Source organism: Hippoglossus hippoglossus, chromosome 8 (genome assembly GCF_009819705.1).
Source record: "Hippoglossus hippoglossus isolate fHipHip1 chromosome 8, fHipHip1.pri, whole genome shotgun sequence".
Lineage (NCBI taxonomy): Eukaryota > Metazoa > Chordata > Actinopteri > Pleuronectiformes > Pleuronectidae > Hippoglossus > Hippoglossus hippoglossus.
Genome location: NC_047158.1, coordinates 2,121,977 through 2,140,280, shown reverse-complemented (window position 1 = coordinate 2,140,280; position 18,304 = coordinate 2,121,977). Strand labels below are relative to the sequence as shown.

General features: G+C 42.1%; 1 protein-coding gene across 1 annotated transcript in view; it reads left to right on the top strand.

Annotated features, from left to right (window-relative positions):
• Positions 1–8,542, top strand: part of LOC117766885 (sodium- and chloride-dependent GABA transporter 2-like) — a 30,748-nt gene extending 22,206 nt beyond the window's left edge. Inside the window, exons 12-14 of the mRNA XM_034594304.1 lie at positions 6,484–6,584; positions 7,952–8,119; positions 8,260–8,542. Coding sequence (XP_034450195.1) covers positions 6,484–6,584; positions 7,952–8,119; positions 8,260–8,379 — 389 coding nt within the window. The 3' untranslated portion in view covers positions 8,380–8,542. The remainder of the gene's footprint in view (positions 1–6,483; positions 6,585–7,951; positions 8,120–8,259) is intronic.
• Positions 8,543–18,304: the final 9,762 nt, after the last annotated feature.

Below are 18,304 nucleotides of genomic sequence, written 5' to 3'. Positions count from 1 at the left end.
ACCACCAACCTTCACTCTCGCTTAAGAGAGAAAGAGGGGGTGGCTGGAACAATTTTGTAATATTTAAGCTCTGACAGTCTGGTTGTAATAATGATTACAATAATAAAAATCATATTTATGGATGTAATAATAACAGTAATAAAAATAATAATAATAAAAGATATTAAATAATAATTGAGTAGTGTGAGATCCATAACCTGCAGAATGAGGGAGACAATGAGAGAGAAAGAGAGAGATAGAGGGGAAAAGCTATGGGAGTGAAATTTTTTACACCCTATATAGTGCACTATAAATACGAGCAGTGCATCACAGCACAAACTGCAGCAAAGTTTATATCTATATTTATTTCTACATATAAATGTGGTCATTCAATGTGCTTTTACCCTTAAATTATAAATACTAAGTGTAAAATAAATATTTAAAATTAATTGCGGGAATTTCCACTGACTGAAGTTGTTATTGTTGTACATCATAATCCTGCGACAATGAAACACTTACTGGTGCAGAGAGAATGCGTGAAGTAGTGTCCAAAACCGTTTTTCCTTTCACCGATTAGTTCACTATATAATTCTCTACATAGAGGTTCCTATATATATATACAGAGAGATGACACAGATAGAGTCTGTGTCACAGACAAGAGAAACACGGAGACAGAGCCAAAGAGCTAGTATTGCATTCACTTGAAAAAAAAGTTATGTTTTTCTGAGATAATTATCTCGGAAATTCCGAGATAAGTTTTCATTTAAAAAAATAAAAAATAAAAACTTAAGCTTTGTTTTTTTGTTTTTTTCAAGTGAATGCAATACGCTTCCGTTCTAAACTGAGCTCTGGAAGGCCACACAGTGCAGAGCTGCTTCTAGGGCTTGATTTGCCCGGTCCAACTGACCGTTGGTTTGAGGATGGTGTCCTGAGAACACCCCTATCAGAGACTATATCCAGGGGAATGCCGTGGAGGTGGAACACTTGATTGATGAGGAGATCAGCGGTCTCTAATGCAGATAGGAGCTTGGGCCGAGCTACAAAATGAGAGGCTTTAGAGAAACCATCCACTATGGTGAGTAATTGGAAGGGAGTCTGGTTACAAAGTCCAAAGCAATGTGGGACAAGGGTCGACCAGGTACTGGGAATCCTTGGAGCGAGCACATACAGGACAGCGGTGACAAAGGCGTAGGTGTAGTGTCGACACAGGAGAGCGATGGTCCGACTCACACCAGGATGACAGGAAAACCGGGACCTGTAGGCCCACTGCAGTGCTGGGAAACAAACAGGGTCAGGGACAAACAAAAGTTAGCAGGACCATAGACAGGATCAGGGTATGTAATTAGAGCTTTTCTCACCACCGACTCAATTTCCCACAAGAGTGCAGCCACCACCAATGAGGAGGGAAGAGAAGATCCATGAAGACCTCTTCAGGGGAGAACTGACGGGAGAGGTCATCTGGCTTGACATTTCTGAAGCTGGGCCGGTAGGTGAGGGTGCTGAGAGAGGACGACCCCCACCCCTGTGTTAAAAGCATCCAGCTCCACTATGGATTGCCTCTCTGGATCAGGATGGATGAGCACAGGAGCCGTGGTGAAGCGCCACTTCAGCTCTGTTCTCACCTGACCCTGCTCAATAATGTAACCCAGGAAGGAGACTCTCCACATGGAATTGGCATTTTTCAGCAAAGTTTGTTCTCCAAAAGTCTCTGCAGCACCTGCCTGACGTGCACCACATGTTCCTCCGAGGTACGAAAGAAATAGACAAACACTGACTGGTTGAGGAAATCCTGCGGCATGTCATTCACCAGTGCCTGGAAAACCGCTGGGGCATTGATTAGGCCAAATGGCCTGACCAGGTAATCAGTGTACAAGTGGGGTGTTAAAAGTGGTTTTCCACTCGTGTCCCTCATTAATTTGAACCAGGTAGTAGAGGTTGTGGCGGTCCAGCTTGGAGAAGATGGTGGCTTTGTGCAATGGCTCGAATGCCGAGGAGATGAGATGCAGTGGATATTTACTTTTAACAGTATTGAGACCTCGGTAATCGATGCAAGGGCGCAGATTCTTATCATTTTTAGAAACAAAGAAAAATCCGGCACAGACAGGAGAGGAGCAGGGGCGAATAATACCTGCAGCCAGTGATTCACTACTGTGCTTCTCCATTTCTTCTCTCTCAGGTCTGGACAGGTTATGGGGCCAGCTTGAGGGAAGATAAGCACCAGGGAGGAGGTTGATTGCACAATCATATGGGCGATGTGGAGGCAGAGAGAGACCTTTCTGTTTGCTGAATACCTCTTGTAGATCGTGATATTCTGACAGAACAGACAAGAGTTTTGGAGGTTAAGTGGGAGGGGCAGCTGTGCACTCAGAGGGAGATAAGGCAGACCTTTAAACAGAGTAAGGGACAGTGGGGACACCGGTTTTCCTTTGGACCAATCAGACCAAGAACGATGTGATTGAGAGTTGAGGCGGTAGGGTGGAGCTGAATGGACTCACCGTGATTTCCGGAGAGAATGAGTTGTACAGGCTGACAGCGATGGCTAGGAGCTCACCTTTGAGAGCATCCTCCATAGGTGTAGGTTCAAAAACTAAGGAACATAGGCCTAAAAAAGCTCTGCACTTCCCTAATTTCCCAACATAATGTTCCAGAGATGGAACAAGTGGCTCACGTGTCTGAACTGAGGAGGGCGAGAGACGGGAGCAGAAATGGGAGGGGCAGCTGGAGAGCTGAAGCTGGAGTGGGAGCAGAGGTACGTGTGGAGGATTTGATCGTGGTGTCCCATGAGGAAGCCTTGTGAAGCTAGAACGTGGTGGAGACTATGCCTTGCCACAGAGTTTGAACCCCTTATCAGACATGTTCTGTGGAGGAACTCCAGAGAATTGGGTCCAGATTTTCTCCAGAGTTTGCCTTTCACACATGCACAACGTAGCGAGAGGTTCTCAGGAATTGGGAAGAGCAGGATGTGCAGGACATGACGTATAAATCCTCCTGTGGAAACTACAGTGTTTACTATACGTCGAAGATGGTGGGAGACAACATCACTTACAATGTTGCAATGCTTATTTTTGCATTTACAGCAATATTACAAGCAAAAGAGTCAAAAGCGAGATACAGGCAAGCAGAAAGGAGTACAAAACCGCTATACATCATGCATGGATATTACACCAGAAGCAGAAAGCTGCAGTGTTGTGGATCCATGTCCAGCAGCACAGTGACAAAGCCATGGACTGATCAGACATATGTTCTGGTCAAATGTTTTACAGAACTTTGACAATGAGAAGGGTATTTGCCATTTTCTAATGCCCCGATCTACTTTCAAGTGTCTGGTGTGGCTATGTGTGCTGATGCCATTGATGGAAGCCATATTCCTGTTATTGCTCCAAGGGATGATCTCGTTCCTATTACAATAGAGAAGGATGGCATTCCATTATATTTTTTATTAACTGACTGCTCTAAACTACAACTAACACTTTTATCAAACCCCTTACACCTGAGGAATATGTGTAACTTGCACTTCGTGAGAATGCTAATAAGTACTTCCATCAACGTGGCTTTGTGTGCACTTGTTACATGTGTATATACTGTATATACCTATACATATTCCCACTCAATTCAGATCTGGTATTCCAGGTGTGTTATTAATCCTGCAATTATCTCCAACACCCAGTCTTTATGCAGCACGTTTGGTCAACAGGCCTGACAATGGTCATAAACAGGCACACTGCTGCTGAAAGAATGGATACCTATGTATAACATGTGTAAACAAAAGCCCTATGGATGTCAGTATTTAAACATAACAAATACATATCCAAATGCTAATACCTGAGGCCAACCAGACGTGAGGTTACAACAGTGGCTGGGGGTTTGAAAAAAGAGCAGACCTATACTACCAGGATATTAAGTATTGTTTGGTTCAGTGTCTGGTCTGAAAGACCATAAACTCAAACTTACCTGTACTTAAAACCGAGATGTCCATGGCGCCATTTTCTGTTTGGTTCTTGCTATCGCTACTCTTATCACCAAAGGCCTGCAAATCACATTCTCTTTCCAAGTGGACATCTTTGTCGCCGACTTCTTCCTCTCGGACCTTTTATTCCTTGCTGATACACTTTATCCTTTCATAATGTCCTGACCGCACCCACTCGCTAGCTGTAAATCCTGATTAGTATCTACTGTTTTGCATTCACATCCAATTCTCCTGAATTTCTACGCACTTCATACTAGGGGGCCAGGCGGACAATGTTCGCAGATAATTCAGAGGCCCTCACTCAGACATTTTCGTTCATACATGCACTTCGTCCAGAGTTCAGTGCATGTCTGAAAGTAGCAATAGCTACTGCATCACAATGGGAAGAAACTAAAATTACACATCAATAATTCATGTTTTAAACATTGCAATGATCATGTATATTGGGAAATAATAACTGCCCTAACTCATGCACATACCGTATGTTAAACAGAACCTGCGTTATACCCATATGGGTTGGTTTTCAGGTCCTGGGGTTTGGGTGAGCCCTTGAAAACCTTTAACCTTAAAACTTCTTATCCCTGTTTACAGTACAGAAGAGAGACATATACATTTTCCACCTACTGTAACTGTTGCCAAGAAAGCAAATATTTTCCCAGAATGCAACTATTCTTTGAACCACAGTTTATGTATCTGTTATTAGACTCACAAATGGAAAGTACCACTCTGCTGCCTGCAACAAAAGAACAGTGACTTTCTGCAGCAAGTGTTGAACCATGCTTAGCCTTTCCAAGAAAGCATAGGTGGTAAGAATCTTGGTGCCCTTCTTAGACTTAACTTGCACAGGAACAATAGGAAGTTTACAGTCATGATCACCAGCCCCATGAAGACCACCTTAGACCAGGGTGCTGACCCCTAACCCTCTAATATCCTCTCTGCTTGGTCAGAGAGTCTTTTCTCTTTTCTTTTGAAGGAATGTAAAGTATATTTGGAAGTTGGAGACCACATTTTGCACAGGAAATCCATTTTCTGCATTCGTTACTGATGTGTCCAATACACAAGCAGCCGAAACAGACAACCTTTTCCCTCAAGAAGCCTATCTTCTCTTTGTGAGGTCTCTTCTCCAACTCCGGACATGCATCCAATATGTGTCCTCCTCCACGACAAAGACACATCCTTCTTTCAGTTAGAACATGTTCCTTTCTTTTAGTTCCAAGTTGAGTTTTGTTTTCCACAGGGGCTACAGTTGTGGCAAAGTTATTTACTTTAATTCCAGAACGAGACTGCGGAAATTTGTTCAAAACTTTGTTTATTGTCACTGTTGAAGCATTCTGTTGCCAAACATTGGGTCGGTTAGAATTTTCACTTGTCTCTCCAGGAAATTTGTGATGTCACTGAACGTGGCTCTGTTACGCCGCCTCTCCTGCAGCTCACAAGCTACACTTCTCCATTTGTCCCTGAGTTTATAAGGCAATATTCTTATAACTGTCAACATATTGGCAGGAAGATTTAGCTCATGCAAATATTTGATTCCTTCCATGGCGTTACATCAGCTTCTGAGGAAAAGGCTGTTGTCCTGAAGAGCTTTTACATCTTCTGTTTAGATAGGAGGCCATGAAAGAGCTTTGTCCATATTTTCAACAGGTGCGTCAGACCTGATGAAAATGTACTTATTCTGGAGTAATTAGAAATGGTTGTGGCAAAATGGCATAACATCGCCCCCCTAAAATGCAGCAATTCCATCTGGTTTAACCGATCTTCACGAAATTCGGTACACACGTGTATCAAGTCGACGCCACCAATTAGATTTACGCAACAGGAAGTTGTCCATTTTGGATCAAATTCAGAGAGTGTCATGATGACTCATTGGAGATTAAAACTAACTCAAATTGTGAGTTTTTGTCACACGATGTGACAGTGGCGTGGCGTGAAATTTTGATGATTCGCCATCCAAACACAAGGTCTTGTAATTGAGCAATCATATTTATGTTGATGCGCATAGTCAATCAATCCTCAATCAATCCGGCACTTATCCCCAATGAACAGCAGTCAATATGCAACTGGCATTCCTTCCATAAATGCCAACCGTAAGCTTACCTTATTGTGGTTCGTTCAGAGGCTGAGGTTGGGCCTAATAGTTTGAATGACACACTAATCAAAAAATTCACTGAAAACCGGAAAAATGCCTTTCAACTTTTAAAGAAAAAAGATGATCAACTTATTGGGACATGCCCAAACTCATAGATTAAAGCAATCACAGTTATCAAGCTGAAAATAGTGTAACGGTCAACAAAAAATACGACGTCCCCACTCACAACAGGTGCTCATATAAACTATAATCCCTGCCCATATCCCATGCTACCTACTTCCTGCCAAATTAGTATGATCACAAATAAACAGTAAATAACAAATAATCCAAATAAAACCCCCAATACAAAACCATTACACCTTGTATGATAACCAAAATAATAATATTCTTCTTAGACTTATTCATGGATCCTAAACTGTTATATTACTAACTATGTTTTATCCTTCAGGTGCTGAACGGATCTGTGATGCAGTTGAGGAGATGACAGGACAGAGGCCATGGTTTATTTTCATACTGTGTTGGCGTTACTTTACCCCACTGATCTGCATGGTAAGTTACACACTGAATATAGCAAAGAAGACAACTACAGTGATTGCTGTCAAGCAAGAGCGTCAAACCTGTTTCCAAATTTTTCAACATTTCAGAAACGCCATGTTATGTTTTGAGACCTCTCATCTGTATTGACAGCATCATTCCCCTCACCCCCTTTACCTCAACATCAACACTGCAACATTAATATCCCTAATATATCTCCTTAAACAACAAAGCACTGCTCATCCATGACATCATCAATGACAGGAAAATTGATTTTCTCTGCCAAACAGAGCAGTGGCAAAACCAACTGGACTTTCTCACACTTAACCAAGCCACACACCCAGGTTACGTTTTTATTCAAAATGGGCAGGTTGGTGGTTGAATGTGTCACCTTCTTTCTGGCTGGGTCCGCACAGCTCCAGGTTGTCCTTATCTACCGCCTCCCACAAAGCCTCCACCACCTTCATATCTGAAGGTGGTGACAGAACATAATTGATTAATGTTTTCCGCCGTTTTCCCAAGGCTGAATAATTATAACCACCACTGTTCCAGGACAGATGCTCATTACAGGTTAGGTCGTCCTGTATGTGTCAGAGTCTCTGTCGGGGTCTGCTTCCTCCTCACTCCCCCTCTGACCTGCGCTCACTTTACACTTTAACAATAAACACTGAACTGACCACTGTAACTATAATACTAAAGCACAAGTTTTTGTACCATTTCGCTGCGGTCTCTGGGCTGAAATATTTAAATTTAACTTCACCTGACACGAGTTCACTGTAGTTACAGTTTTAAAGTAAAAGTACTTGTTTGACTGTTTGACTGACTATTATATTATTTTATTAAGCTATATGACACCATTAAATCATCAATACTGGAGCAGCTGTGTAAGCAGCAAGTGAAGCTACAATAAAATACATTATAAACAGTTTTAAATACATTAGATATATTGTGAGAGCTTATTTCTCTCTTTGATTTGTGCTGAGATAGATCATGAAAGCATTTGAGAACTTCAGAGGGAAAAAGCTTTTAACAACTCAGACATTTGAAAAAACTAAATTTATGTTCATTTTCATTTTTTCTAGTCTATTGTTTGAAATCTTCATTTTAAAAGGAACTAAAGCTGTCAAATAAATGTAATGCAGTATAAAATACAATAATGCTCTCTGAAATGTATCAGAGTAGAAGTATGAATGTATCAGTAGAAGTATGAAGTAGTATAAAGTGTTAAAGTATTTTTATTGTTATTATTATGTTTTTACAAGAAACAGCATTAAATCTGAAAGATGTGAAAAATGTGTACTTTCAAACAACTTGGAGATTTCATGGTAGTTCAGTGTGTCTGTCCAGAGAATTTTAATTTTTTGTGTGTATTTTTCCTTTAGGTTTGCTTCATCTGTTCCTTTGTGGACTATCAGCCCCTGACATTTGGTAACTATGTGTATCCAGACTGGGCCCACTATCTGGGCTGGGCCATAGCCCTCTCCTCCATAGTTATAATACCCATCTGGGCTATTGGCAAGATTTGCCTCACCAAGGGCTCCCTCAGACAGGTAACAGCGCCGATACATCCGGCCTTCTCTTTCATTCTGCTTTAGTTTTCATATTTTTTTTCAGAACAGCATGTATATGCAGTATATTAATTTGATAATAATTCTGTTTGTGTAACTGTCAAATTTTCTGTCCCCAACAGCGTCTGTTGGTCCTGTGGCATCCTGTTAGTGACCATGTTGGTCACAAGATAACAGACATGAATGAAACAGAGTTGACACCAGTATCAGCTCCTCTCCCTGACATGTTGGGTATTTTTTAAAAGGCTGCCAAAACAAAAGCACATCAGATAATCGGTGAAAGTACTTTGCATGATACTATGAAAACATCCAAACATTCTTATATATCTTAACATGATTGTTCTTTACATGTGTGAGCCTGATGTGCAATCATGCAACATTATGCAGCTATAAGTTGTAATTCTTTACCATTCTGACACTGCTTGTGTAAGTGAAAACTCTTCTTTATAGTGTTATATATTATTTACTCATCTGCTACATTTTGTGTTATGGTAGTTATACACACAATTTCCATGGCAACCCTGTGGAGTTTTTTGTTGTTTCTATTCTGTATTACTCAGAAAAACTCACTGTATGAACCCTAGATGGTTAGAAAACATGTATAAAAGTTAATTCCTTCTTCATGAAACCTTTTGAGTTTGTGTAACATGGTTTGCATTTTGGTACCACTCTTCTTTTCTTTTCACAAGTTGTAGGACAGTTTCCACCACCAGTAGTTTATTAGCGGAACAGCGTTACACTATCAGCAGGACTGTTTACTGTTGCCTCATGGAACCCAGGCTCCTCCTGTCCTCCTTCTGTCTCTGTCTTACATCATCATTGACCCAGCTGTCAGACTGCAGACTGTTGCTGATCCATGTTACATACATGTAACAAAATGGCTGAGGGGGTAGAGCGGTTGTCTTACCAGAAGATCCCCATCTGCATGCTGAAGTGTCCTTGGGCAAGATACTGAACCCCGAATCCCCCTCATAGAAAAAAGAGCTGCCCATAGATGCACTCTATGAATATGTGTGTGAATGGCAATGAACTGTTGTGTAAAGTGGACTGGTCATCAAGACTAGAAAGGAGTTATATAAATACAGACCATTCATTTACATACGTAAATAGCTAAGTTAAAATGCATGAGGGTCACTGACATGAGTCTCAAGGAATAAAGACTCATGTTAACCAACTGCAGTCTAATAACGAGGGGTTTGAGTCAGCTGGACTTTTTGCTTTTAGGCCGGGTAACAGGCTAGTTGGTTTGCTGAATTCTTACAGGTGGTTGGTTAATTTTGAATAATATTTACACTATTTTTGAACTGGAAACTCAAGTCTCAAGAACTTGTGCACTTATTGGGTAGTTATTCTCTGGTAGTTATTCTCTGGGTAAAATTCCCTGAGTGGCGTTCTTGTAGTCTGGGTCTATCTGCCTTGTTTACATGGGCATAACATTTATATATTTTGTTTTTATTTTGTGTGGACAGTAAATGTATTTAAATATTTAACATTATTCATATTAATGTGCAATAATAACAACTCACACAGTTTTAATTAAACACTCACAGAAACTGAACACACCACTGCACACTCGCTCACATTGGGCCTCATTTACAAACAGTGCATATGTGCAAATCTGAGATTCATCGATAAGTTCTTCCCTAAATTTGTCCGCAGAGTACGAACAAATTTAGAACTTTCTCAGACCATGCGTCCGCACAAATGATGAAGGACTGGCTGTCCTGGAAAATGTAAACACACACCCTTTTAACAAAATGAATAATATTTTAAAACTCAATTAAAAGTCTTTAATAGACAACAATTTAATTTACTAATGCATTGACCAAATGTATTAAATAACCATGAAATTGATGCCCTTTCATCCTCATCATTTATTGTCATAATTAAAATAGTATATATAAATAGAGTATATGAGAATGTTCATATTGAAATGTAACAGTTTTGGCTTTTGTTAAATAGTTTATTGACCTAATAGACTGTATTCACCTGAAGTGTCTCCACTTAAGTACAGTACATTACATCACATTAGCTAATAGCACACACATACACACACACCCTTGGCAGTGCCATAGCACTGAAGCGCATTACTCCGCTGGTCAACAAGTGACTCTGCTCCGCGCTGCTTCTTAATCTGCGGGGAGAACTTCTGTCTGCAGGAGTGTGTGTGTGTGTGTGTGTGTGTGTGTGTGTGTGTTCACGTCTCTGTCCCTCCTCACACTTGAACTGATAATCACATGCAATTATTTTTAATCGATGTCGTATTATGACTCTGGATCGTTCCGATAACTTTAACCCTGATGTGCTGACTGTGCGTGTCACGTCACATCTCGTGTTGTGTAGCATGTCTCATAAACTCTAGAGAATCAAACAAACACAAAGTAAACGTCAGTCCTGTACGTGTCCTAATAACTTGTGATCAGTGTTGCCATAACCCATATTGTTTAAGTGTAAAGTGAGCGCCGGTCAGAGGGAGTGAGAAGGAAACAGACTCCGACAGAGACACAGGACGACCGGACCTTTAAGGTGTTATTCAGCGGAGTCCAAGTCCATGTGGCGATGCATCTTATAATGGAGAAATGTCCACAACTCTAGTGCTCAGCTCTGTGCAGGACACAGCATAATTGTATATATATATACACTCACCGGACACTTTATTAGGCACACCTGTTCAATTGCTTGTTAACACAAATAGCTAATCAGCCAATCACATGGGAGCAACTCAATGCATTTAGGCATCTAGACGTGGTGAAGGCGACTTGCTGAAGTTCAAACCGAGCATCAGAATGGGGATGAAAGGGGATTTAAGTGACTTTGAACATGGCATGGTTGTTGGTGCCAGACGGGCTGGTCTGAGTATTTCTCAGTACTGCTGATCTACTGGGATTTTCACGCACAACCATCTCTAGGGTTTACAGAGAATGGTCCGAAAAAGAGAAAATATCCAGTGAGCGGCAGTTGTGTGGACGAAAATGCCTTGTTGATGTCAGAGGTCAGAGGAGAATGGGCAGAGTGGTTCGAGATGATAGAAAGGCAACAGTAACTCAAATAACCACTCGTTACAACCAAGGTATGCAGAATAGAATCTCTGAACGCACAACACGTCGAACCTTGAAGCAGATGGGCTACAGCAGCAGAAGACCACACCGGGTGCCACTCCTGTCAGCTGAGAACAGGAAACTGAGGCTACAATTCGCACAGGCTCACCAAAATTGGACAATAGAATATTGGAAAAACGTTGCCTGGTCTGATGAGTCTCGATTTCAGCTGCAACATTCAGATGGTAGGGTCAGAATTTGGCGTAAACAACATGAAAGCATGGATCCATCCTGCCTTGTATCAATGGTTCAGGCTGGTGGTGGTGGTGGAATGGTGTGGGGGATATTTTCTTGGCACACTTTGGGCCCCTTAGTACCAATTGAGCATTGTTTAAATGCCACGCCTTGTTGAATCTATGCTACGAAGAATTAAAGCAGTTCTGAAGGCAAAAGGGGGTCCAACCCGGTACTAGCAAGGTGTACCTAATAAAGTGGCTGGTGAGTGTGTGTATATATGTATATATATATACTATATATAGTATAAAGCAGGGGTTCTCAACCTTTTCTACTTCAAGGCCCACCCTTTCATACATGTAGTGGTCCAAGGCCCTTTAACACATCCCTTATTATTTTGGCTAATCAATTATATTCTTTGTTCTATCTTAATTGTATTAAATATCTACAACAAAGCCACACCCTGTTTTACAGACAAAAGCCATCAAATACAATGAATACACAACAGGTTCTTTAAAAATGATATGGGTTTGACAGATGCCAAGAAAAAACAATTACTCTACCCAGAGGGATTTATTATACAAAAGCATATATAAAGCTGCAGATGCAACATCCTATATGCACATGAACTGTAAGTATATGATGAAGTAAAACCCAACAGGCTAAAACCTCAATTTATAAGGCTGGAGTCTTGCCTATGAACACAACATGAACTAATAATTCAATATTTGCCACAGCAAACAAGAAAGTACTTAAAACCAGGAAGTTCTGCTCTCAAAATAAGTGGAGAGGAAAGCGCCCAAAGGCAGAACAAGTAGTTATTCTTTATATCTGTGACAAACAAACACATAGCATGTATCAATTTCAATTTTCACATTCAAAGATTTTGATCAGAAAGCTGTATAATTCTATTCATTTTGGCGATTTCGTATACTTACTTTTCATGTCCAGTAGTCAATGAGACACTTGAGCTGGCTTCTCAGACACCAGAAGGTCCACTTCGGGTGGGATGGGGGAAAGGCTCACTCTAAGGGTGTCCTTCATAACATTACATTACATTACATTTGAGGGCAGCCACTGGTAACCAGTGAAGGGAGCGGAGGAGCGGAGTAGTGTGAGGGAATTTAGGTAGGTTAAAGATCAGGCAAGCTGCTGCATTCTGGATGAGCTGCAGGTCGGATGGCACTAGCAGGTAGACCTGCCAGGAGGGAGTTACAATAGTCTAGGCGTGAGATGACCAGGGCTTGGACCAGAACCTGCGCCGCCTTCTGGGTGAGAAGGGGACGTATTCTCCTGATGTGCAGCATGTATCTACAGGAACGTGTTGTTGCAGTAATGTTGGCAGTAAGGGAGAGTTGACTGTCGAGTGTCACACCCAGGTTCCTAGCAGTCGGGGTAGGGGCTAACATGGAGCCTTCAGGGTTGTTCTCAGTCCGTTTCGGGCCTTGGTCTTGGTTGTGGCCACAATGGGGAATTCTGATTCACACAGGTATGTAGTTGTGAATGGGAGAAGGAATTTCTCAGCTGTTGATGCATGGGTACTCCTTTGAAACAGTTATCCAGAAAGAGACCACGTCCAGTTTGTCCCAATGCGACTTGAGGCTGCTTTCTGATGCAACTTCAAGGAGCTGAAATTCCAAATGTGTGGGCAAGGCAATGTCATTTGCAGTGGGGTCCAGAAAAAATGGGTCAAAAATCCATACTTCCTTCTCTGGGATCCTCATGGAAGTATCTCCCAAATTTCCCTGTCAGCTGTGAGAGGTGCTGAGAGACTGAATCGATAATGTTCACATGTGGGGAGTTCTCCAATGTTTCACTTACAAGTGGAAACATGTCCATCCTCTTCTCCTTAGCCCTCTTTGTCCACAGGGAAAGTTTCTGTCTGAAAGCATGGACTTTGTCAGCAACCAAAAATATGTTGCTATTTCTCCCTTGGAGTGAGAGGTTCAGCTGGTTCAGTTGTAAAAAGATGTCACAGAGATAGGCAAGTTTAGCCTGGAACCGCGTATCTGCATAGTAGTGTGCGAATGGGGATGTTTTCTCTGTGAGAAAACAGAAACGTTCATTCCTAACAGGCGACTGAAGACCAGTTCTCTTGAGAGCCATTTCACCTCACTATGATACAGCAGCTGGACATGATCTGCCTCCATGTGCTCACACAGCTGAGAAAAACATCTGGAGTTCATAACATTCTTTTTAATGAAGTTGACGGATTTCACGATCACATCCATCACTTCATGGAACTCTGGTGACATCTTTCTTGATGCAAGGCTTTCATGGTGTAGAGAACTGCGAGTCCATTTAGCCTCAGGTGCCCGATCAAGTATCTGCCTGATGACGCCTTTATGTTTCAACAAAGAACAGCAGTAATGCGGCACTACTAATCAGTGAGCTCATTAATTCTTTTCACAACCTGGCATTTCTAAAATTTGCCGATTCACTGTGTCGCTCGAGAGCGGGACTGTCTGCAGCTTCTTCGCGGCTGTCTCCACTATCATCTCACGGCGCATATCCACAGCGGCAGGTAGCACCAATTCCTCCACTATCGTGAAGGCTTTCTTAGTCTGTGCCACACATCTCGTGACCAAGTAGCTGGCTTTCAATGCACATTTTGAGTTTGAGAAACAATAGACCTTTTCTGTGTTTGTAGTCCATTGTCTTTTCTTTTGAAGTAGTCTACTGGCCTCCCAGCAAGAGTTGGGTGTGTTGTCTCAAGATGTAGCTTTAGTTTGGAAGGCTTCAGCTTCAAGCCGCACTCCACACACTGGGCTCTGGGCTCTCCATCGTCAACTCGGTTGACAAAACCATATTTAATGAAATCCGGGTTGTACTTACGTCCAAATTTGACATTTTTCAGTGGATTAGTAGCGTAGCCGTCATTGTTTTTCCGCTTTAGGAACTTTTCCATCACTCCACACACTACAAAATAGCGGTCAGCATTAGCTCATCTGTCAACTTGGCTTCACAAATGGAAGCGGCCCAATAGAGGGCACTCAAGGCCCACAAATGGGCCAGAGCCCAATGGTTAAGAATGTATGCATTAGCCCATTACCAACTATACTATGAAAACAATGTTTAAACATCGAATGATGGTGTATCTTGGAGCCACGAGGTGCCCAAATGATAGCCGGGAGCTCCCGGGGGATCTGGATGCCCTAGTCGCTCTAGCCATCCGTATTGACGGAAGTCTCCGCACTAGGCAGAAGGAGAGGGCCGGCTTCGCTTGCCCCCGGGGGCAGCCTCGCATATCCACTCAGTCTCCACCCCCCTCTCCGGAGCCGAGGTCGCTAGGGTGAGCCCGCCTTTCAGCTGCGGAATGACAGCTCCGCTTGCGGGATAACTGCTGCATGTACTGTGGACAAAGCGGTCATTTTGTTTCCTCCTGCCCAGTAAAAGCTATGGCTCACCAGTAATTCAGAGGGCACTGGTGACCCGGACTGTGAACTCTAATATGCCCTCTCGGCCTCCGCTCCATGCACAGCTATTCTGCCTCGGACAAGGGTTTAAGATCTCTGTGATCATCGATTCCGGTGCAGATACCAACTTGATCGATACTCTGCTCGCTGATCAGTTGGACCTCCACCGGGTTCCTCTGGAGAGACCCATCAACGCCATCGCCCTGGATGGTCGACTCCTGCAGACGGTTACCCACCAGATGGCTCCTCTTCGCCTGGGCATATCAGGTAACCACTTTGAGACTATTACCTTCCACCTGATCAATGCTCCCCAACAACCTGTTATTCTGGGCTATCCGTGGCTAAGGAAACACACCCTCATATTGACTGGGAGACTGGGGCTATCTTACAGTGGAGTAACTTCTGTCATGTTGTCTGTCTTAATTCTTCCTGCCCCTCCACTTCCAACCTCTCAGTTTCCCCCGAGTTATCTGACCTTTCAGGAATTCCCCCTGAATATCTGGACCTAAAAAAGTGTTCAATAAGTCTCAATCCATGTCCCTGCCTCCTCACCGCCCCTATGATTGCGCCATCGACCTGCTCCCCGGCTCCACACCTCCTAAGGGTCGGCTCTTCTCGCTATCAGCACATGAGACACGGTCTATGGAGAAATACATCACGGAGTCGTTAACATCTGGGATCATCCGCCCATCCTCATCACCAGCCGGAGCAGGATTCTTTTTTATGGAAAAGAAGGACAAGACCCTCCGGCCCTGTATTGACTACAGAGGTCTCAACAACTTCACAATTAAGAACAGGTACCCCCTCCCACTCATTGCCTCATTTGTTAACTAGGAAAGTGTTTTAATGAAGATGTGATTTTTAAAATGAAGTCCACTGACATAGTGTATGTTCTGCCACAATAACAATTTTGACTTCACTATCTGTCCACTAACGTTCTTTTACACGATTAACAGATTTGTAAATGTAGATTCACACCATGCATCCATCTGATTTTACGTCCACTTCTTTCATTTCTGAGTGTCATTTAGATCCTGTTAGCTTCTCTCTCTCTTTTCACCAAGAGGCTCACACACACCCAAGGATGGACTGACATGAACCCCAAATGTCTGAAATACAGGCCAAAATACACATATATTATTTAAATATCTGGCCACGTTAAAATGTTCAGAACTTTTCAAAATAAAAGCTCTGTAATCCAGGTCAATATAAATCCTTGCTGCAACAAAATTCATCTTTGTAGAGAAAGAGCTAAAGAGGATGTTGTTGCAGGTGATCAGCACCAACGACACCCGTGACTGTGTCAATAAAAACAACAAACTATCAAAATTATCTTGCATTGTTTTTGGCCAGTGGTTGCTTTAATTTATCCCAGGACGTGGAAGAAGAAACGCTCAACTTGATCAGCAGACTGACAGCACACTGCCCCATCCCCTTTAACTGCTACATATTGCCAGTCGTTTATTTGTTTATTCAATTTTTATTAATAATGAAAGTATAGCAACCAAATGTGACACTCCACTCCCTTGGATCATTAAGGACACACATACCAAGTTGAAGGTGATAAGATGACAGAAAGAAAAGATGTTTGTGGAATTAGAATGAAGATTGCCCTATACAATCTCATCATGAGAGGGACAAGACTGTGTGAACCAAATTTCATGACAATCCATCAACTAGTTATAAAACTTCAAACTGTTGGTGGCTGAAAAATTCAGGGGACACTGAAGTCATTATAATCTCGGATAAATTAATGTACCTCATTGTACTCTGCAGGTTGATGCTCCCGTGAGAATGACAGAATAAAGTTATGACAGAGTGTTAAAAATGGGTTGATGCAGTGGTAGCAGTAATGGAGATGTTGCACTGGACAGTCTTGGCTCCTAAATGGTGGAATGAGCTCACCATTGACATCAGGACAGCAGAAAGTCTACACATCTTCCGCCGCAAACTAAAAACACACCTCTTCTGTCTGTACCTTGAATACAATTTTAAACTAACAATTTAGTAGCACTTAAATGGCACTTACTTACAGTACTTTGTTGTTTGGCTTTTTTGAAGAAATTGTACTTTCTTGATTCTTGTTGTTCTGGGTTTGTACTCTCATGGTTGAATGCACTTATTGTAAGTCGCTTTGGATAAAAGCGTCAGCTAAATGAAATGTAATGTAATGTAATGACAAAGGATCAGGGACTAAACGCAAAGCTGTCATGTATCAATCAATCTACAATTTAATCCTCTTCAATCATTTGGTAATGACTGAAAGGAGTTCATAGACACGAGGGTGGAATTTTATTTCCTCTGCTTGGTATCTGGCCTCAACCAGAGAAAGTTTTGAGTAGAACTGCTATTAATTTGCATTGAAAGAGGCCAGTTAAAGGGCCCATATTTTACACAACTCTGGGACTTAATTGAAGTATTGGTACCCCCACTGCACGAAAAGCCGAATTTTCGCCACTGCAAACGCTTGCAAACTCGCCTAATTCCTGGCAGTTAGTGCCCATTTACAGGATGCGAATTCCCGTGACACAAACGGGCATAAACATACCACTGGTAGCACAGTTGGGGGGCTGGTGAGGGGGGAGTGCCGGCGGGGAGTCGCGGAGCGAAGGTATGATCTAATTAACATATGAATTGCAGCGAAATCATAATAATAATAATAATTAATAGTTATTATTACTAATAATTTATTTATTAATATTAATTATTAGTAAGCCTTTACCAAAAGCACTGCAGTTACTGAGGACTATACATTTATTCATGTGATGCTTGATGTTATATGTTGAACATATTGTAGAGGGAAAAAAACATTAACAAGCTATATGTTGAGTCAAAGCTTTATTTACATACAGCACAAATATTGTAAAAACACAACTGGCCTAGCCAGTGAAAAACTAATCAGGTGAAGCTTGAAATGTCTCTTTGGGTCATAAGTTCTTTGTGGGACTCTGTCCGAATCTGCTCCAGTGTGTAGACGTCTATGATGTGTAGCTGTGAGATTCAGTGTAGCTTCTAGTCTTCTTTGAAGTGTGGCACACAGGTCGTGAGCTCCTGGCTGTTGAAGGATGGATCCATGTCATCTGTCCCGCTTCAATCAGCTATAAACACAATCAGTACAATCAGCACAGTTCAATGACAATATACACCTACACATGTAACTGAAAAATGATCTAATGAATCTAATCTTACCCTCTTTCTTCTCTGTCGACTCCTGAACTTCTCAATGCTGCTGCAAGAGCTGCAAGGTCCGGCCTCTTCTTTAGTCTTACCCTTGCTCCGGTTCGTGGTGCCGGCCATTTGCCTCAGAGGTGTGAAGAGACGGGCAGTTTCCTATAGAATACAACAGGACAAAACGTCACGTTTCTGAAAAAACTTAACGAGAACAAACTCTTAAATTTAAGCAGTTCGTACATATTTAAACTTGCACTTGTTCTGCTCAAGCACTCGATGCTCTCTTCTTCTTTTAGCAACTTTCGAGC